At 32.4% G+C, this 22,830-nt stretch overlaps 3 protein-coding genes across 3 annotated transcripts; 1 reads left to right on the top strand and 2 right to left on the bottom strand.

Moving 5' to 3' along the window:
* Positions 1-1,876: 1,876 nt before the first annotated feature.
* Positions 1,877-3,167, top strand: LOC110651810 (putative fasciclin-like arabinogalactan protein 20). Its single transcript, XM_021807236.2, has one exon. It carries the CDS (start codon positions 1,964-1,966, stop codon positions 3,014-3,016), a length of 1,053 nt encoding a protein of 350 aa, XP_021662928.2. The 5' UTR covers positions 1,877-1,963; the 3' UTR covers positions 3,017-3,167.
* Positions 3,168-4,343: 1,176 nt separating this feature from the next.
* LOC110651809 (beta-glucuronosyltransferase GlcAT14A) lies at positions 4,344-11,104 on the bottom strand. Its single transcript, XM_058140375.1, has 4 exons — positions 9,854-11,104; positions 5,583-5,658; positions 5,375-5,490; positions 4,344-5,258 (listed from the first exon to the last, which is right to left on the bottom strand). The coding sequence occupies exons 1-4, from the start codon at positions 10,335-10,337 to the stop codon at positions 4,744-4,746; spliced, it is 1,191 nt and encodes a 396-aa protein (XP_057996358.1). The 5' UTR covers positions 10,338-11,104; the 3' UTR covers positions 4,344-4,743.
* A 4,201-nt stretch (positions 11,105-15,305) lies between these two features.
* LOC110651160 (uncharacterized) lies at positions 15,306-21,651 on the bottom strand. Its single transcript, XM_021806408.2, has 4 exons — positions 21,320-21,651; positions 20,855-21,219; positions 17,110-17,152; positions 15,306-16,014 (listed from the first exon to the last, which is right to left on the bottom strand). Exons 1-4 carry the CDS (start codon positions 21,438-21,440, stop codon positions 15,596-15,598), a joined length of 948 nt encoding a protein of 315 aa, XP_021662100.1. The 5' UTR covers positions 21,441-21,651; the 3' UTR covers positions 15,306-15,595.
* Between the last annotated feature and the right edge of the window lie 1,179 nt (positions 21,652-22,830).

The following is a 22,830-nucleotide window of genomic DNA, read 5'->3' on the forward strand; positions in this document are numbered from 1 at the left end:
AACAGGTCTGTCTGGCCGGAAATTTACAAACCCGGTCAACTGTCGAATTTCCGCGAATTGAGGATACCTACACGAAGCCCACAACACGGGGGTTAGTACATAAATTTTTCAGAATTTTCTAAGCTCATTTAATGATCGGAAAAACACTGCGAAGTTCCGTGGGATCCACCGAAAAATGGTGTCGAAAAAATTCGAAATTTATGTCGCTGTGAAGCTCTCGACGAATGGAGTGCTCTGGTACTCTCGGTTTTCTCGTGGGATTCACGGTTTGCGAGAAATCTAGCCCAAAAGTCAAAATGGGCTAAAAACTTCCCGAGCAAAAATCGGACAAACCGCTCGATGGATTTCGGTGTTCTTGGTGTCTATGGAAAGCTCTCGTCGAGTAGATGAGTTTAGACACAAGACCCGGTCCGATTGGTGGCCGGATCGACCGGATTTTGGCCGGAAAAGTCGAAAAGTCGCGCGCATAGGGGAGGACGTTCGCGCGCGTTTTCCGGCCGTTTGGGGCGGCGGCCGGTCGGCTGGGACGGCTGGGAGGCGGCGCCGGCGAGCTGGGGAGGCAGGGGAGGTGGCGGCGCGGCAAGGGGAGGAGGGAGGAGAGAGAAAAGAGAGAGAGAAGGGGAGGAGGTCGACGCTCGCGGGAGGAAGAAAAAGGGAAGGGAGCCGGTCCGATTCGACCGGTCCGATCCGGTCCGGTTCGATTCGGCCGGTCTGAATCAAGATACAAAATTTTGAATTTTTACTCTGCTTTGGAACCGAAAACGAGGTCCAAAAATTCTGAAAAAATTTCAGAAAACTCAGAAAAATTCGTAGACTCCAAATATATTTTTAGTTTTGCCACGTGGTCTTTAAATTAATTTTTAAAAATCATAAAGTTTATATTTTCGGAAAATCGAACCCGATTTTTAAAATCCGAAAAATCTCAAAAAAATTTCTAAAATTTAAATAAAATTAAAATACCAAAAATGCTCATAAAATAATAAAATTTAAAATTTTGGAGTGTTACAATATTTCAATTGTATTTTATATTATAAAAATTATTAAATTTCAATTTGAATATCACTAAAATTGCTATTATAGATTTTTTAGTTAATTTATATATAAGTTTCACTCATCATTTCTCAACATAAATAAATTTATCGTATGCATTTTTAACAGGCATCTTTCAACTTTATAATTAGTTTAAAATTTTAAATCTTTATTTTTTTTAATTTAAAATAAAATCATACTTTTAGAAATACTTTAATATTTTTATAAATATTTATAATTAATTAATTATTTAATTTATCATATAAAAATATTATTTTTACTTGTATTATTTTTAATTTAATTTTTTATTAATATTTAAAAGATTTATGTCTAATTCATCTTAATTTATCCTAATTAAATATAGATGATTATATATATAGATAGATATTGTATAGTTTTTATCTTTGTTTTTTAAATTGGCAAAGTAATATATCTAATTTTAATTATTATTTAGTTAATTTTATATTAAAATTATTTATATATTAATAAATTTTAATTTAAAAAAAAAAGTAAAGTTACAGAATATAGATAGTTTATTTATATAATTTAAAGGGTAATAAATGAAATTTAATTATAAATTAATTTAAAAATATTTAATAATATATTACCGAAATTTTAATAATACTTAAATTAAAATTTTAAATTTTTTACAATGCAAATCAAATTAAAATTTAGAAGTTTTTACGATGCAAATCAAAATTGATAAGTGAAGATAAGTGAAGTTAAACCGCCAGCCCCCGCAACTGTAATTAATATTTCAATCCATCCGTCACTAACAAATCACACTCATCCACGTGGATACTTCTTTCCCGCCAAAAGAAAGTTCCAAAATAACAGCCTCGCAGACGCTTATATATACGCAAATTCTCTCTCTAGCTTCAGCTAAATCCAGAGTCTAAACACTGAAACAACCTGCAGCCAAAATTCTCCATCAATGGCGACCCAACTTCTCATCTTCCTCACCCTCCTTTCTTTCCTTTCTGTGTCCTCTCCTCTTCCCGCCGACACCATTCTGGATGCCGCCAATAACCTCTCGATTTCCGGCTACAATTCGATGGCTCTCACTCTCGAATTCGGCTCTCAAACCATAATCCCGCCATCTTCATCTCTCACTATTTTCTCTCCCCCTGATACTGCATTCTCTAACGTAGGGCAACCCTCTCTCTCCCTCCTGCAATTCCACTTTTCTCCACTGTATTTCCCTCTCCATTCCTTCAAATTCTTGCCTCCTGGAACCAAGATCCCCACTCTGTTCACCAGTCATTCGCTCATCATCACTTCCTCACAGTCTGATGGCAATGTAGTTTCACTAAATGGTGTCAAGATTAATGGGTCTGCAATATATGATGATGGGTCTTTGGTAGTCTTTGGAATTGAGAATTTTCTTGATCCCGATTTTGAGGTTTCTGGTTCCATCAATGGGAGGCCCGTTCAGAGTTTTAGATGTACTGTTAACGGTGACGATTTCCGCATGTTTGAGGAGGCAAGTGGGGCTTTGAGATCAAGAGGGTACTCTGTCATAGCCTCGTTTCTTGATTTGCAATTGACAGAGTTCAAGAACCAGACCTTTGTAACGATCTTTGCTCCTCAAGATGAGGTGATGAAAAGTTTAATCGGCACATTCACCGAATACAGATCGATCTTTCTTAGGCATTTTGTACCTTGCAAGATTCCAAGTAATGATCTGGCTAATCTTGATAATGGGGTGTTGTTACCCACTTATTTTAATGAATTCCTGATAAATGTCACAAGATCTGGTGATACTGTGCTGCTCAGTGGAGATCAGGTCGTAGCTCCTGATTTGTATAATAACAGTTGGCTTGTTGTTCATGGCCTTCGTGGGAGTTTTGTAGTGCAAGAGAGACCTCATGTAGCGCCAAACCCTTCATCCGGGGTTAGAAGCAACTGTAAGAATATAGCAGCTGATTTTATTTTTATGATATCAGTTACTCTTCTGTTCCTCTACATCTTTAACCAGAACATTTAGAGATGCATGCATTAATTCACTTCCATTTTTCTTTCCTTTCTTCTAAAACAGACTTGGTGTTCTAGTTGTTTTGATGCTGTAAATGGACCCATATAAACAGATGTTGGTCAAGAAAACTATTATATGATACTGTACTTGGACAAAAGCATTAAGAAATCAAGCATATTGTTTAACATCCGATTACTATTATTCTCCACTTGAGATTGTCTTGATATAAGCAAGCATATTGTTTAACGCATGATTTCATTGATATTGTGATTTGCACAATTTTTTTCATTTGATTTGATGTGAATTTAATGGAGCCTCTGAAAATAGTGAGCGCATGATTTGAGAATCAAATTCTGATGCATATAGCGTTTTAAATAGTCCATGATTATTGTGCAGCTGTTCAATGTTGTTGCATGGACATATTGGAAATATTGCTGTGAACTGCTTTGCATGGCAGGCTATCATGTTTACTGATTTTAAAAACTCTTGAATTTACTTTAAAGTGTCATTGGCAGCATGCATAGTTGTTCAAGTGTTGATTTATATGGCATATGTACGCTACCTATCAATCAAATTGGAAAACCAAAATCATTAACCATATTTTAGAATTTAGATATCATTCACAACCAACAATACACTCAGAGTATGTTCAATGGTAGAGAAAACAGATGAAGGAAATTTCAACATTAAGCCATATTCATGCGTGCTTCAAGCGATATTACGAAGTCCCTATCTGATTTCACCTTAGAGGACCCAAATCCAGTGGATGAGCTGTCTGCGAAAGTCTCTAAATGCCTCGAGGCAAATAATTTGACAGTAGGCCTTTGAATCTCTAATTGACCTCCTCAAACAACAAATGGAGTTTCCCTTGGTTTATCAATCTTCTGCGCCAAAGCACAGCAGTATACTTCCTTCTCGCCCCTGTGAAGATGAGTTCGTTTGAGATTACTAAGCAAAGCAGCCGAAGGCCAGATACTCTTCAAAGCATGTGCGAGTCATATCTAGTTTATGTTCATGGCACAAACCCTTAATTAATGTAGAGATTGCCCTATCCACTCTGTCCATGTTGCACAACATCATTATTCACAGCTGGCTCAAGTCCCTCCATTTTCCCAAAAATGAAAAAGCCTCGGCTACCTTCTGAGCCTTTATAAGATGATGAAGAATTATATCATAAATTAATATCAAATATTAAGTTTCTTTTATTATATAACAAGAATTGTAGTAAATATTAAATCCCCAAATTTTCGAACTTAGTGGAGATTTAATTTTGAAGATAGGCGGAAAGGAGCGAACTTGCTCACCCATACAATCAACGCATGCACCAAACACGTCTGTATACGTACGGCTGCTCTTAATTTCATGATCGACTAGTTCAATAATTTTTCATTTGGGTAACTGAGAGCAAAATTAGAATTAAATGAATGATCTTCTGTTAACAACGTTGGACGAGCGATAAACAACACAACTTGAACATACAACAGCATTATAATGGCAGTATCAAAGAGGGAGATCCTCTCATTGATTGCAACAGTTGGTAGCTCTAGAAAGAAACCCCCCAAGTCAATTCACTTCGTATCCCCTTCAACTCTGCCTGCCACCCCGATAAACATCCATTGCCTATAGTTGGAGAGGCCCCCAAAAATGGACCTAAAGTCCAAAGAATCGATATCTAGTGATGGTCATCCTTTTGAATTCTCAACAGAATTCAGGTGACAATGAGTCTTTAATATGCACTTTCATTGGCACTGATTCATCTGCCAATTCAACTCGTCAACAAGGTTTTTGATGGTCTCTTCAAATTTTTTTGTCTGAGGCCCTGGCTTAACAACATTGACATCACCCCATTGGGAACAAGGATCAATCAACCAGCTCCTCCGGCCAGTGCACCAAGCACCTGGTGCAGCTCGGTTATGTCCACGTTTTAGGATCTTCTCATCAATCATTTCCAGTACAGGATCATTCCTCTTGAACTGTCTGGCAAAAGCAGCTCCACTTCGAACCAATTCATCATAATCAGAAACGTTCAAAAAATGAGGTTCCATCTTTGGAGGATTGTCCCAGACCATATACCTTAGATCACTGTTTACAGTAGTGTTTTTAAACTCTGGTGCATTGCAAACAACAGAGTGGAAATAGCCTTCTTCAGGTAAAATAACATTGTTGAAGTACATGAGAAGCGTTCGTGGAAGGTTATTCCAACCAAGAATGCAAAATTCAAGAAATGATCTGCTCAAGATGACCCATGGGGAACCTGCAATAGGAGAAATAACCGTCATCACACATAGTATTCCACAAAAGTAATGAATACCCAATGCTTTTTCAGTTTTTAACTTTCATAAACAGCATACTATTATGAATGGACTTTGCCTGTGAATACTTTGAAAGCATCAGGAGTTGACCGCTTCTCTGTAGCCTGAAAAATCTGGGTCCTCCTAGCTAGGTAAACTCCAGGGTCAACAACAATAGGCTGGAACCTTTGTGATCTGCATCAAAAGTCAGGCCAATAAGGTTCAGATTTACTATTACTTTTGCACCGCATAAGTACAACCAAATTTACCAAGAAGGGGTTGCCTACTCTTTCCACCCAAGATCACTGGTGTGATCTATGAAATTGAGATCTCTGCTAACAGAGGAGAATACATGGGACAAGTCTGGAAGCCAACAGCAGGAGCAGATATTAAGAAGTTAGAACAGTCTTATAAAGGAAGATGACACAGCAGAATGAAATCACATATAAAGGTGCATGGAATAAATCTCCAAAAACATGATAAATTTACAGCCTGCAAGGTATATGATGATGCTAAAATGCTTGTTGGCAAAATAAGGAGCAAATTGTTGGGGGGGGGGGGGGGGGGGGGGTGTTGGTGGGGGGGGGGGGTGGGGGAGAGAGAGAACAGAGTCAAACTATTGTAAAATAAAGAGTGATCATAGAGATGCCAATTACATTAATAGAAGTTTGAAGTAATGACCTTATAAATTAGGATATGACATCTTTAAATGAACTCTGGAGGATAAACCAGTCTCAATCTTCAGGCATTATTATGTCTCCTCAATGAGAGAGTGGGGAACACTTGTCTCACTTGGACCCCTACAATTGTAAGCCTTGACAAGGAGACCAACTTTCACTTGTCCAATGATTTAGAATTCATTATCACTTTTTTTACGCATTAACCTTCTCTCTCTCTCTCTCTAATAAATAAAGATGCTAAAACATATATCATGGGGCCTAATAAGATTCATGCACAAGACAGAATTTACAAAGACTATTTGAACCATTAAACTTGTTCCCTTACTGGTGATCTAGCCTATCATAGAAGAAAAATGCCACAAGGGTGAAGACAAGACAAATATTGTTGGCACTGCTTCAAATGATGCCAGTTTGACAAGTGGAGGACGGTATGGCTGATCTCAGCATTGGCAAGTATTTTAACCAATAGAGTAAGATTTGTGCTATGAGTTCCAAGAACATCATGCAATTGTTAAAAAAATTTTATGCAGTGGTTTTGCCACCAATGCAGCACCTTAGGCATTTGGGAAAACATATATACCAAGATGAGGAAGAGATGCATTCTGAAACACATTTACTGGAGACTTCTTAAATAATGATACTGCATGATCTCTTATACAACTGTATCAAAGCATCCTCCATAAGCATCAAGTTGATGGCTATAGAATCTGTAATGCACATGACATTTATAATCCATAAAAGAAGAGACTCCAAATTACAAAGTACATAACCATTCCTAATGAAAAGACCAATATTTTCAACATTACACAAATCACTGCAACAACCTTGATATTTCTTATGATGGAGGAACATCTATGAAAGAAGTCACATCCTATTATGATATCCCGGTTCAAATCAAAGAAAATCTATAAAAGGGCCACAAAAGGTGAGGTTATAAAACAACTATATAAAGCCTCAATGTCAATGCACTAAGGCACCCAACTATCCAAATACAATGCAATTGCAAATTTGTGCTTATTACGTCCAAACTTGGCACACTTATTGGACAATACTTGCCCCAACTCTAATAAGATCGCTAAGCAGTCTTTGAACAGAACATGCAAACCAGAACTTCTCTAGCTTAAATCAGTAAAGTTGATATTCTCTCTCTCTCTCTCTCTCTCTCTCTCTCTCTCTCTCTCTTTCTTTTTCTAACTAAAAGAAGAAAAGAAGACATCTTTTGTAATATACGATCCACAAGGCAACAATCAATAATTGTGCAAGGAGCAGGTTGGGTTGAAAATCCAGTCCTTTCATCAACCTATCTAACTCAGGCACAATTAAGCATGTTTCTATGCCCATAAATTAAACATTGAAAACCTTGGCAGCATCTAATAAAAAATAATCCCTGTATCATTTTTATGAAATCTGCGATAGAGATAAGACTGTATGAACCACAATAATGGGAAAGACAATACAACACTTGATTCCCAGCATTATGTTGCATTATGTAAAATTTAAGCAACATACCACAATCACCCTTTATTATATGCTACCCACTGACTAATTCAATAATCTCTGAGATCATGTGCAAATTATAAGGTTCAATAAAAGCTTGAATTTCTGTGGCTAAGTGGCTTATCCACAGAATTGTCCAGCCTAAAGTTATTTGGAATGTGTATGCAGCACTAGCTTTAACTACAATTTCACTGATTTACAAACTTTTTCACAACCAATATGATTCAATTCTAGAATCTCCACCTAAAACTACCTGTCAACAGTGCAGCTTAGAAGACATTGTGTACTCCGGTTATGAATAATGGTGTGGATGGTTGGTAGTAATTTGCTGATTCTGAAACTAGTTTATTCAAATGGTAAATATTGTTCAATATAGCAAACTAGCAAACTCAACTTTATAAAGTTTTGTTGACTCTCTTGTGGAAATAGTAAAGTCAACTAAGATGAATCAGATACAGACCCAATAATTAGTATCATAGTGTCCTGAGTTTTCAATGCCTAACCATAATAACAAATTTCAGAAATCAAGCAACCTAAACTCAAAGAAAATGCCTGATGAATAGAGGAGTATTTTAGTACTTATTTTTAAAAATAAGGGAGACATACAGAATTGCTCAAACTATAGGAGAATTAAACTCATGAGCCATGCTATGAAGTTGTGGGAGAGAGTTGTAAAACATCGACTACGTCTTGACACTTCTATCTCTCCCAATCAATTTGGCTTCATGCCAGGTTGTTCAACTATAAAAGCGATCCTTTTCATTAGAAGCGATCTTTCTCATTAGAAGCTTGATGGAGAAATATAGAGATGTGAAGAAAGATTTACATATGGTTTTTATCGATTTGGAGAAGACTTATGATAATATTTCAAGAGATATCTTATGGAGAGTGTTAAAATAAAAGAGAATATCTATTAGTTACATATAAGTGTTGAAAGATATGTATGAAGCAACTACTATTGTGCGCACAGTGGGAGTGGACACAAGAGATTTTCCTATCTCAGTTGGATTACATCAAGGTTCAGTTGTAAACCCTTACATTTTTACATTAGTTCTAGATGAATTGACGAAACATATAAAAAAGAGTATCCCTTGGTGCATGATGCTTGCGGATGATATAGTTCTGATAGATGAGATGCGAGAATGAGTCAATAGAATGCTAGAACTTTGGAGAAGTACTCTAGAATCAAAGGGCTTTAAGTTAAGTAAAACGAAGACAGAATACATACATTGCAAGTTCAGTGAAGGCCGAACTGATGATAGGGAATGAGCTAGTTTGGATAGAGTGATATTACCCCAAAGCAACCACTTTAAATATCTCGGCTCAATCCTTCAAATAGATGGGAGATGTGAGGAGGATGTTAGTCATGAGATTAAAGCCGGATGGTTGAAGTGGAGACGTGTTTGTGTGATCAAAAGATTCCCAATAAGTTGAAAGGAAAATTTTACCGTACAGTCATATGACCGGTCATGTTATATGGTAGTGAGTGTTAGGCAATGAAGGAGTCGTATATGTCTAAGATAAGAGTTGCGGAGATGAGAATGTTAAGGTGGATGAGCGGTTATACTAGACTAGATAAAGTCCGTAAGAGTATTAAAGAAAAGGTACGAGCGGTGCCAATTGAGAATAAGTTGAGAGAAGGGAGATTAAGGTGGTAAGGTGGTTTGGTCATGTGAAGTGTAGACATATGGGGGGCTCCAGTTAGATAAGTAGAGCACATTGGGTTACAAGATAGAAAGAAAGAAGAGGTAAACCTAAACTGAGGTGACCTACCTACAAGCATTACATATGCATTACATATTTCCGAGGATTTACCCAAAATCGTTTATAGTGGAAAAAGAGAATTCATATAGACGACCCCAATAAATTTTTGAAATAAAGGCTTAGTTTAAGTTGAGTTGTGTTGAGAAGCAACCTAAAACATATCAAGAAGCAAAATGTGAAGCGAGATTTTGGGGTGAGGGGGTAATCAGAAGCCATTATACATCTTTTCATTGAGCATAGAAAGAAGGAATATCAGCATCAAGAGTAATAGTAAAACACTAAACAAAGCAAAATTGAAATAGTTCCATGAACAAATCTAGACCGATACATAACTGAAATCGAGAACAAATAAAGTGCCCATTTTGATGTTTCTTTTCCAGCATTTTGATTAAAAATAGTCGAGAAAGAAAAGAAAAAGATAACACCTTTTTAGCATCAGGTGACAATTGCGTTCTTAACCAATGCGATTTTCTCCAAATAAATAGGCAAACTACAACGTAAAAAGCTATCAACTACTACTAAAATAAAAAGCTATCAATCTGAAAACCATATTGAAATTAGAAAAAAAAAAATCCAAAACAAACAAACCGAAATCAGAAGTCACCAAAACAACATACCATCCTGGGTCAACAAGGGATAATCCGATGCACTCAATGCCACAAACCAGCTCCACCCAGAGTGCACTCTCAACAAAATGGCAGCAGCACGCAACGTGGCCGCCAAATTAGAGGAACCCATATACGTAAGCCGATTAGGCTTCCCCACAACGTCGACATTTGCAAAAGACCTGATTGCAGGCACTGCATTTATTGCCCCAACAAGTCTCACTCTCTCATCATCAGACGCATCAGCACCCAAATGCAACAAGTAATGGTTCCTTGGGTGATAGACCGCCAGCAATAGCCGGAGGATCCGATTACCATCATCCCGGCCGCCAGAGATATAATATGCAAAAGCAGGCGGGTAGTGGGCGCCGTAGTGGACTACAGAAGGGAAGGGTTTTGGGAAGCTGAAAGCAGAGATTGAGTAGAATAGGAGAAACAGGAGAGAGAGGAATGCTGCAGAGAAGAGTGTGAAAAGCCATCTTTTCTCTGCCCCCATAATACTAACAACACTAGTGTTGAATCGGCCTCTCGTTCTTGTTCCCGTTGTTGGCGATCAATTTGATGATGGGGCATATGGTACAAAATCAAATCTAAGTTCAAAATTTTGAGCTAAATTTGAGGTTTAGAGAAGAAATCAGGATATGGGCAATGAGGACTTGAGCATACCTTTTGGATTCCAATGAGAAATGGAAAAGAAAGGAACCATCAAAACTGAAGCTGCTTTTTAGGGCAAATTTCAGATTTTGAGGTAAAACAAAGAAATGAGCATCTATCAAATGAAGATTTCCATGTTAAATATAGGATTAAAGCAGAAATAGAGAAAAGGGTACGCTGGGATCTTGAGTTTTGAGGGCTGTAGAGCTTGAGGTTGTTAGCCAAGAAAAATAGAATAGCAGAAAACTGGATCAGGAATTATAAATTTTGCTTTTTCCCCCTTTTATACTTATTTTACTCCCAGTCTTTTGCACTCGTTCTATTTGCATATAATATATATCCGAATCCTTCCCTCTTTTTTGCCTCTTCTCTCTACAGATGCTCAAAGTTTACCAGCTTAGGGTTAGGGTTTTCAGGTTAAGATTTGTTCTCTTGCTATATAGGAAGAATAAATGAAGAATGGAAATTTTAAGAAAGGAAAACTTTGCGCGTGATTAAGAACAGTTTCGCAGTCGAATCTGACCTGAAAAGGAAACATTTGATTTGTCCATTGGATTTGGAGGCATAATCCACGCGCCACCAGAGAAAGTGGGAAAAGGATGTTCCTATTTTCCTTTCACGGCGGTTTGGTTTTTAATCATCGACCGGAAGTAATCCCTTCTTTCAATTTTATAGGATTTTAGTCTTGTGTCTTAATAATTTCTTTCAATTAATTTTAAGAAAATAATAAAAAAAACTTATTACGTTAAAAAAATTAAAAAGAAAATTATTAAATAAGATTTATTAATAGTGTACCACATAAATTTAAAAAATTATTATGTGACATATTTTTATATTTATTTTTAAATTTAATTATATATAAATATTTACTTATCATATTTAATATTAATTTTTATTTAAATATGCTTAAATTTCAATTTTTAAGATCTCATCTCAATTATTAAAATTTAAAATTTTTTATCATATTTTTAAGAATTTTAAATTTTTTTTAAGTTTACAAATTTAACAACATAAAATTATATTCATCCTATTATATACCGTTAAAATTAATTGCTTTTTAAAAATAATACATATTTATATTCACTAAAAATTATTTAAATATATATATATATATATATATATTTTAAAAATATTTCTTATATTTCAAATATAAAATCTTTAATAATGACTTTTCAAAAATAGTCAATGGCATATATATATTTTTTATTTTATATAGTCTTTTATTAATATATGTTAAATAATTTAAAGAATAATCTATTAATTAATTTATTTATTCATTAAATTTAAATAAAATTATAACTACTTAAAATTTTATAATATAATTAAATTATTATAAAATATATATTAAATTATATTATTAAAATAAAATAATAAATAATTCATATAACGTGTGAGTAAAATAACTTGTTATATCTTTTACAAAATTATTAATTTAATAATTAAGAAAAAAAATTTATCATTAATAAATCACTTATAATTTTATTATAATAATTTAATAATATTATTTTTAAAAATATAAAAATAAATTTTCTAAAATAAATTAATGAATTTTAATTGAGTAATAATAAAATTAGTTTGGAACTATGAAATTTTAAGTTTAATTAAAATTATAATTAATTATATATATAAAATTTTAAAAAATATAAAAAAAATATTTAAAACTATTAAAAGTTGAAATTTTCTTATTTTTTCTATATTTCATGTGACTTGATAAGTTATTTAATATGTTTAAGTAAATAATTAAATTTTTATTATTTCACTTTAGGTTATTGTATATTTCATAAAATTAAAATTCATATACAGTAAATTTGATATTAGCACAGGTATAGGTGTAAAAAATTAGAGGTATGCATTATTTAGTTATAATCCAATAATTAAATTGAACTAATGAAATTTGATTATTTCGGTAAGAGTAAATTAGGTTTAGTTCGATTTCAGTAAGTGATAATAAAAATTTTTAGTTTTTCATTATCGTTTTGATTTCCTTTGATTTGATAACCGAACTAATTAAAATAACTGAATTTTAATTAATTAATATATTAATTATAATTGTATTAATATTATATTATTTAAAATTATTATTTTTATGATTTTATAATAATATTTAACTTATAATTATTATTTTATTAATATCAAATTATATTTATTATTTTTTTATAAATAAAAGAGATTATAAATATATTTTTATTAATATTTTATTAAATAATTAATAATATAAAATATATATTTTATTTTTTTCGGTTAATGCTCATCCCTATAAAAAAAGAATGCCCAAACATTTTGAACGTGAAAATGGGTACTTGGTGAGATGCCATGATGAGATGGTTTGGAATATATGAAACTAGCAAAGTTTTATAGTTAATTTCTTAATTATATTTTATTTTTAAATATATTTTAAAGTTAATTTATGTATATCAATTATTTTTTTAAAATAATTTTAAAAAATAAATTTTAAATTTATATATTGAGTGAAAATAACAATAATAAAATGATACTCATAAATTATAAAATCAAATAATTTTTAAAAATTTATTTTCTCAAATTTTATTTATTTTTTTATAGATTTAAATTTTTATGCTTTGTATAATAATTAATAATTTATTTTATAGATTTAATTTTAATTATTTTCTTACTTAACTATATATATTAACATGTGTCAAAATATTTTTTATTTTTTAATTAATTACTCTTTGTCTTATTTTTTATGACATATTTTATCTATGTCAAAATTATATTAACTAAAAATAGTATGTTATAAATTTATGAAAATAGTAAAATAATGATTAATTTTTAATTTTCTTTTGAAAATGGTTAATTTCAAATTAATTCCAAGTTAATTATAATATATAATAATCTTTATGCATAGAAAATCAATTTTTTTTTTACAAATAAAGATAAAAAATAATTAAAAATTAAATATGCTTTTTTAGTATAATCGCTCAAATTAAAATTTAAGCTTGAGATTTTACAGTCCTAAAGATAATCCAATATCACTGAGTTAAAACTCATTAGTTAAGATATTTTTTTATATAACCACATTTGCCTATGAAAATAATTAAAAAATTATATGAATGAAAATTAATTTACTAATTAAAGAAATAAAGGAAATATAAAAATGCTTGAAGAATTTCTTATTAAATAGATGAAAATTAATTTATTAATAAATAAAGAAAATAAAATCAACTAAGAATTAGTTGTGGAATCTAATATATATATATATACACGCTATAGACTAAAAGTTATATATTAACCAAAATTTGATAATTATATTAACTGTTAATTGAAACTTTATATAATAAAAAAAAAGTGATTTTCTTTAAAAAAAATATTTGTAATTTTTTATCTTATTTTATTTTAATTATTAGTATATATAAAATATTTAAAATTTCATTTTAAAAGTGAAATTAATTTTATTAGATTAGAAGTTTGAAATTTCATTTTAACTTATTTTTTTAAAATTATAAATTTAATTATTAATATTTATTGTTTTTTATTTCAATTTTATAATGAGAACAATAAAGTAAAAATGATTTTTATTTAATTTACAAAGTCATGATTATTTCTTCTTATCTCAATTAAATTGAGAGAGAATACTGACACTTTAATTTAATTTTAATATAAATTTATATAAATAATTAAAATTTTTTACATATTAAAATAATTAATCAATTCAATATTTTAATTCAATCATTTATATATTTCTTGTGATTTATATTTTTTCAATGTGAAATTTCTAACAGTATCTCTCTTTTTCTACTGTCTTGATGATAGCCCTTTGCTTTTCATTCAAACCCTTTTCAAATTTTCATGTGAGTTATTCGCAATTCTTGAAAATGCCATTTAGAATTTTATTTTTCCTTTTGGATTTTCAAATTTATTGGCTTTTTTGCCTTCTCAATTTCTTATCTCTATCCATTTAAAATGTGGTGAGATGTCATGATGTGATGGTATGGAATGTGGAAAGTGTATTGGACTATATAGGCCATGGTAGGTTTGGACAAGTCTTAAGGAATTTTTGTCTAATTATTCAATGGTGGATAAACCACACACAATATATTCAAGATGTTAATAATGATATTGTTATACTACTACTCAAGTTCATTTTCGAGTTACGAATAATAATTGCGTTATTTTTAGTATTATAAAATATTAAATTTTAATTTTAATTACAATTGTATGAATAAAAAAAAAATATATTTATATTCAAATTTGTTAATTTCAACTATAGGCCACGGTAAGGGTTGTCTTCGTCCACATCAGATTTCATATATTTATTGTCATGATTTTACAAACACCGAGAGAGTTCATTTTTATTAAAATTTAAAATATGACAAACTTCTAAAAAAATTTAGCAATTTATTAATAAATATAATATGATTTTTTAAAAAAAAATATATAAATAGTACAAACCATGGGCCTTTTAAGGAATAAATATGAAAGAGAAAAAGAAAAAGAAGAGAGGAGAATTAACTGATTAAAATAAATCGTTTACTAAAGTTAATATTTTCTTTATTATTAGTTTCTATCACAAAATGCTATGATTAGCCATAAACATGGACTTGGAATATGTCAAATCCTTTTAAGGACAAGTATCAATAAAATTTATTTGATATTCTACTACTCACACTTTGATTTTTATTTTTTTAGAAGACCGTCTTGCCAATTAATATTCATTTATCCATGATATTTTGATTCGAGCTGGACGGGCTTGGTCAAAATTTACAACATGTGATAATCTGAATATGCATATCATAAATTAATAGAACTGAATATAATTTGCCATAGCTATTGATGAAAGAAGAAGGAAAAGTAAAAATCAAACACATTCTTCAACCAAGAAAATAGAGTTTCAAAACTCAAGTATCGACATATTTCTTTAACACGCAACGCTTCCATCTTCAACCAACTAACACCATGGAAAAATTGAAGGCAACTGTTTGATCTTTGACATACAACATGGCTAATTATTCGTACTCTATGATGTGTTTGCTATCGAATAAAAAGTAATATGCAGGACAGGAACATTTTCTAGATACCAGTTTGGTGCTCTCCGATTGTTTTGTCATTTTTTTTCTTTTAAGTTTTCAAAAGCTCAACCACTCAAATAGAATTTACCGAATCTTCATCACTGCCTTCACTGTCACTGCTGCTACTGCTGCTTCCACTTCCACTACCACTGCTGCTACCAGAACTAGAGGTCTGCCCATCCCTCCCTTCTGCATTAACCTGGGCTCTAAGGGCTTCTGCAGCATTACGCCCATTATCTCCCTCATCACCACTATCATCCACATCAGCAATCTCGTCATCAGAGTCATTTTGTTGTGGTACACCGATATCAAATCCACCATCACCTGTTTGTTGGGCTGCATTATCATAAGGTGAACTAGATCCAAATATGTCCTCAATATCTATATCTTGATGGTCTTCAGCTTCATCATTCTTGGGGCTAGGTGAGGAAGTAGATACATTTGGTGGATAAGTTGGATGGCCAGAATTCCCCTTAGTAACAACTTTTGTACCTATCATTTAATAGGAGTATTATTAAGCATGAAAACATGCATTACAGCAGTCTTTAACAGATTACACCAAGCTACAACGTCAATTGTTAAGCATGCCAACATTTGACAATTAATAGTTATTAACGTATCTGAAGAGGGGAAGGGCTGAGGGCCACCATCATATGAAAATTTTGAATTTGAAAAATAGAGTGAAAGGAGAAGGGTGTAACTGAAACTGAGCTTTAAAATATATTCCAAATATCAGAGAGAGTGAAAACAAAAAAATTGCCCAAAAGAGGCATACAGTTATTATGAACAGAAACATAGACAGGAAAGAAGCAAATATTAATTGTCATTTTGTTTTGCAAATCTCTTAAGTCTCAACTTCACAATAGGGTCACACACACAAAGTGGATTAGGATGTGGTTCATGTGGATATTTAAAATACAAATTTTACAAGGGTCCCAAACTCCCAATGCGAGTGACTAATGTGCAAATGGATCCATGATGAAAAGGATTTGAAGGTTCTTGAGAAAGAACACATTCTAATTTCCTCTGGGAAAATATAACACCACCTCATGCTAAATAAGAGTTGGTGAAAAGCGCAACTCGGAAACAAAAATCCAAGAAAAAAAAAGTTCACCATTGTATATTATAACTGAGTATGCATGTTTTTAAAGATTTTTTTTTCCCTCACTTGATTCAAAAGCAAGACAGTTTGTGAAAGTAAGATACACAGCAGTTGCATACAAATTTCTCAAGCAGACAGTACTGTTTCCAATTATTGATAAACACAACAACAACAACTAAGCCTTAATCCAAAACAAGTTGGGATCATCCGTCCAGTTATTGACAAAGCAAATTAAAAAGTTTCGGCATTAATTCAAATGCCGATTAGTCCATGCCCACAAGAATCTATAAAAAGAATGTCTGATGATTCTTGGAAAATTTTAGAAGGTCCCTTAGCTGACAAGAAGAGAACACTTATTGCTGCAATCACTTCAGCATTTCCATTTATAATAGGAATTTTAATTTTGCCATTTTCAAGTGACAGTTTAACTCATGACCAAATCAGGGAAATAAATATACTTAAGCCCCAAAAGCACAATGGCAAACCTGGAATTTGTGGTTCACCAACATTAATTCGTTCCACCTCAACCTGAACCATTGCCAAGCAAACAAAATCATATAATATAAAACAGGACGAGAAAATATTTCAGAGCTTCAGATTTTTGTTTTAAAACAATAAGGGCAAAACAAAACAAAGAAGCAAGGACTTAAAGGCTTGATTAAATTGGGAAAGAAAAATAACACTTGTTTGAAGTACTGATAATCAAATAAGTTCAGATGCTTTACATATCATTGAACAGCTTAGGACCTGAATTAATTCCAAAAATCAGACTATTCACATCTTCAACATAACATCCACAAGCACCTGCAGACAGATAGATGAATAACTACAATAGTCTGGCAGCCCAATGGGGAGAGGAGACACTTTGGCCCCCACAAAATGCAAATATTAATGACAGTCACATGACTATCGGAAACATCATATTTGGTATTTCCAACAGGTGGTAACAGGTTTGAGTTTTATGAACCAGATGACCTCATTTCATTCTAAATGGCAATGCCTCATTTATCAAGTGTTACTGTTACATGTAGCTTGGGAATTCAGTGATTTTTCTTGCCCTTTTCTCCTTCCCTTCACTTGACAGGCATACCAAAAAAAATTTTAGGAAAATTTAAACTTCATTCTGGATATTTAGTAATGTTTCTATAGATGTTAATGCATCTTAAAGAGTTAAAATTGTGTAATGAGCCTACAATAAGGCACTCAGGATGGACAAGGTGCAGAAGATAAATCTGATATCAAAATTTCTCATACAACCAAAGCTAATCTTAGCCAGGGAATAAAAGTTCATCCATTTTCTCCATTTGGAAAACGGCACAATGGCAGACATACCTGCATCAGGCAGTGTTGTGGTAGAGCCACAACCTAAGCAGAACATAGAGGAAAGGGTGAAGAAAATAGAAGAGGGGGGGAAGAAGGGAAGAAGGCAGATCAAAGAAGGAAGGAGAAGAAAAAGAAGAAGAGATACAGAGAAACTGAGACGGAGAGGGAAACGGAAAGAGAGAGAATTTAGAGAGAGATTGAATTCTTTGTATCATTTGATTGATATCCAAGAATCCATTTGTTTCACGAAAAATATTTTCCTGACATTTTCGCATTTTTCAGTGTTTAGGGCATTCAAGAAATAGGGCAATGGAAAATATTTTCATTGTCAAAGGAAAACTAAACAATTTTTAAGGAAAATGACTTCTTCCTTTCAAAAGAGGAAGTCATTTTTCAAATTTTAACAATCTTGTTAAAATGTAAAAACGCCTATACATGCACGACATAAACACGTATTATTAGTTTAACAATGCAACCAAACTCAACTCAACTCAACTAAGCCTTTATCCCAAAAATTTATTGGGGTCGGCTATATGGAACAATGAAAAATTTTTTTATTAAAAACATTTTCTTAGAAAGCAATTTTCATAAAAAATATTTTCCATATACAAGTTATTTTCTGTGAAACAAATGGAGCCCAAATTACATATTAACTAGTCATTTTACCTAGGTAACACATGGACTATTTATTATTTTATTTTAATAAAATAATTTAATATATATTTTATAATTATAAAATAAAATTTTAATAATAAAAAAATTTTAATTAATTATAATTTTATTTCAAATTTTATAAATAAATAGGTTGATTAATAATTATTTTTTATTATTCTTTAAATTGATTAGCATATAACAATGAAAGGATAAATAAAATAGAAAAAAATAGATATGCCACTTGGCGATTTTCGAAATATCATTATTAAAATTCTTGTATTTTAAATATAAGAAATGTTTTTAAAAATATATATTTAAATTTTCTAAATAATTTTTTAGAGAATATATTAAAAATAATTCATCAATTTTTCTAATGTAATTAAAAATTTAATTAAAAAAATAATTATTTTAGAGATATATAGTATGATGAGTATATTTTTATAATGTTTGAATTTATAAACTTAAGAAAATTTTAAAATTCTTAAAAAAAATTGTATTAAAAAAAATTTTAGATTTTAATAGTTGAGATATTTTAATAGTTGTAATTTAAAAATATTTAAATAAAAATTAATATGATAATCTAATTTTTATATATAAATTTAAATATATAGATAAAAAGATGTGCCAAAAAATAGATAAAAAGAGGTGCCACATGGCAATTTTCTTAGTATTCTCATTAGCCTATGTGGCATACTCTTACAAAGCCTTTTTCAAGGCTTAGCTTTAATATATATATATATATATATATATATATATAGACACAAACACATACTAGCACAACTACAACAATCCTAGCATTACCCTCCCCGCGAAGATCATCCTTGTCCTCAAGGACGAACAAGGATTGAAAAACAAAATTCGCAGTCTGCTGCTCCATCACGTCCTCTTTTCTCATAATTGTTGAATCTGAACACTGCAACTTCAATAAAGGCAATTTAGTCATTTTTTCAAACACCATCATGGCAGAGGTCCTATATTGGCAAGATTCATCTTCTTCCTTTGCCTTCTCCACATTTCAAACCCATCTTCTTTAAGAATCAAATGATCATTCAATTGCAATTCCAAATCATCCACCACAAGACTGATGGCTTCTTTCACAACTTCCTTTCACTGGTTCATTTCTCCCCTTATCAAGAACAAACTCATCAACAAGAAAAATTCTAATGTAAAATTTCTTGGAGTAGAATAAAATTTATCCAACACTCCATGATCATTCTCAAGAATTTTATCAGATTTAAGGGCAACAATTATATTAATTTTTTCTTCAAAATTCTGTTCATCAACGTCCTTGAATGCAGAATCAATATTTGTAGCTTCTTAGACTTGATAAAAACCCATTACTTGAATCCCCATCTTCTCTAACCCCAGAATTTGGTAAAGGCAAAATACCCCTAGTTCCATTCACATTTCAATTGGGTTCCAATATTACCTGAGGAACAGTTGGAAGAAAAGGTTCCTTTCCCCTTGACTGTGAAACTCGAATCATCTCCAACAACTGATCAAATATGCGATTCAATTCTTCTTGACTTATTCGGTGCTCCTCCATTATCAAATCCTCCAACCTCTTTGTATGACTCTCAATCTTGAAATGCATTTCCTGATTGAGATTATGCATTTCTTGTTTCATATCTTGAAACCTCTGCTCCAAAGATTGCATGTGGTCTGCAAGAATCTGGATCCATGCGTCTTCCATGGTTTGCTTTTTCTTCGCCAACTTCAAATTCGCAATCTCTGCGATCGTTGGGTCCTATTGATCTTGTTACTCCAAAGAAAACAAATGGTTGTGGCAGAGCCACCAACAGAAAACAGAGGAAAGTGGGGAGGAAATTAGAAGAAAGGGGGAAGAAAGGAAGAAGGCAGATCAGAGAAGGAAGAAGAAGAAGAAGAAGAAGAAGAAGAAGAAGAAGAAGAAAAAGAACAGACAGAGAGAGCTTGAAAGGGAGAGAAAAAGGGAAAGAGAGAGAATTTGGAGAGAGATAGAATTCTTTGTATTATTTGATTAATATCCAAATTACCAACTCAATTTCTGTAGTTATACTAGCATAACTACAACAATCCTAATTGCAAAACACCATTGCAACAGAAATTTGTACTAATATATCATATCAATCTCATTCACCATAAACGTTGATCACCAATTTCTGTTGCACAGACATGAGTGTGTGCCAAGTCCAATGAGTCAACTATCTGTAATTTGTTCAATTGTGTCCCAACACCAAAATTACATCAAATAAACAGAAAACTAAAACTCACCGGCACTGGAGGAAAAGCTGCGCTTCTTCCCACATGCATAGGTTTCACAACCTTCCCAGCCGGAGGAGATAACCGAGGCTCAATGGTCAACCCGGATTGAGCGGCTGCAGCTGCAGCAGCAGATTCACCCGGCTGTCGAAGGAGACGGAGCTGCTTCACGGCCCGATGAAGCCGCTCCAACCGAAATGTCTCGCCGTCAAAAAACAAAACGGCATCGTTTTCCTTGTAATCCTCGCTGCTACCTTCAAATGTGACTTTAGGTTTTCCCAATTGAATGTTTTGAAACTCCACAGATACCCTATTTTCCTTATTCTTGTGCAATGATCCAGTCTTAGCCTTATCAATTGAAGCCGGCTTAAATTCATCTGCAACAAAACAACAAAAATACACACCACCATACAAACCCCGTTCGTGCATTTTCCCAGGAACCAAGTAGAAGAAAAACGAAACAAAACAAACACTTACACCGCAGAGTGCAGTACTTATTATTAGGAGCGTCTTCTTTAAAGGAAGGGCCTAGGTTTAGATTGTACCACCGATCGGATTGGGGAGCGGTCTTGGGCTCTTCCTTGGAGTTGTTTGCCATGTTTATGCTGCTGCACCGCTTTCAAATACAGAGGAACGAATTTGGAAGGAAGCTATAATGGGACCGACCACGTGATAACATGGCCAGATCAGAGGCGGCGCGTGTGAGATGGTTCCGGTTCAGTTCTGCAGTTGCTGTTGCAAAGCAGCATATCTAAAGTAAGGTTTTCTTTTTGTTTTTTTTTTTTTTTTTCCCGAGTGGGGGTTGAAGAAGTGTCGTGGCAGTGAGCATATATTCTCTATGTGCATGCTTATGGAGAATATCATAAAGGAAAGATGTCACTGTGCCACGTAGTGAGAGAATGAGTTGAGATGTGACGTGGGAAGAAAGTGTGTGGACGTGAATTCTAGTACGAACCGGAGCCATGTGCATGAATTGCATATTGGACGCACGTGTGCTAATGGACGGTGGCGAATGGGACCTCATCACCAACATTTTTGCACGTGCAGTAGACGTGCATACGACAGGTATTGTACAACATGGAGAAGTGGCCCCGATCACTCGCCACCGAACACAGGCACGTGCCTTCCAATAAAAAACCCTCTTAGAAATGTTTTACTTTTTTTTAAATTAATTTAATTCTTACATTTTAATTATGGCAAAAGGAAAGAAAGCAATGGAGGGCAGAAGATGGCAGGCCTCATGCATGCTAACACAAATCATGCTAAAACAATGAATTGAGAAGAGAATTTATGCTCTATCATTGGAAAAAAATTAGATGCAATCATAAATTTTGAAGAGAATAATATTTTATAAATTATAAAATAAATATAAAAAAATATTTTAATATAAAAAATAATAAATAAATAGAGTAAACATAAAAGATCAAATGTTTAAAATGTGAAAATCTCTTGATCATATAGAGCACTTTTTTTTTTTGATAAAAAAAAATCAAAGTTAATGACAAGACTGAATTATCATTAAAATTATGATTAATTTTAAAGAAATTTTTATTCTTATATAATTAATTCTCATACACATTCCTTATACACATTCTGCAATCGATATATGAGATTTCAAAAGAACAGGCTACTAAACAAAACAGCTAAACAAGTTTGTTGTGTTGGGAAATATAAAAATTAGTGGCAACTTTTTAGCTATGCAAGCCAGCTACCAAAAGCAAAGGAATTGCAATAATCCAAAGTAATCAACACATGATGTAGTCAAATTCCTCCTCTTATAGGGCCGTTTATGCCGCATGATTTATTCCTACATCTGCCTTCATTTCTGCATATATACCATATAAATAACCACCGAAACACATTCCTAAAATTCAACAAGTATTTTCATTATAAGTAACTTGGAATACTCTGAATGGTTATCCAAAAATTGAGTCATATTTATTATATAGTCAAAATTTGATTATTGTATATTTATATGTTTTTGAGAA

Source organism: Hevea brasiliensis, chromosome 18 (assembly GCF_030052815.1).
Source record: "Hevea brasiliensis isolate MT/VB/25A 57/8 chromosome 18, ASM3005281v1, whole genome shotgun sequence".
Lineage (NCBI taxonomy): Eukaryota > Viridiplantae > Streptophyta > Magnoliopsida > Malpighiales > Euphorbiaceae > Hevea > Hevea brasiliensis.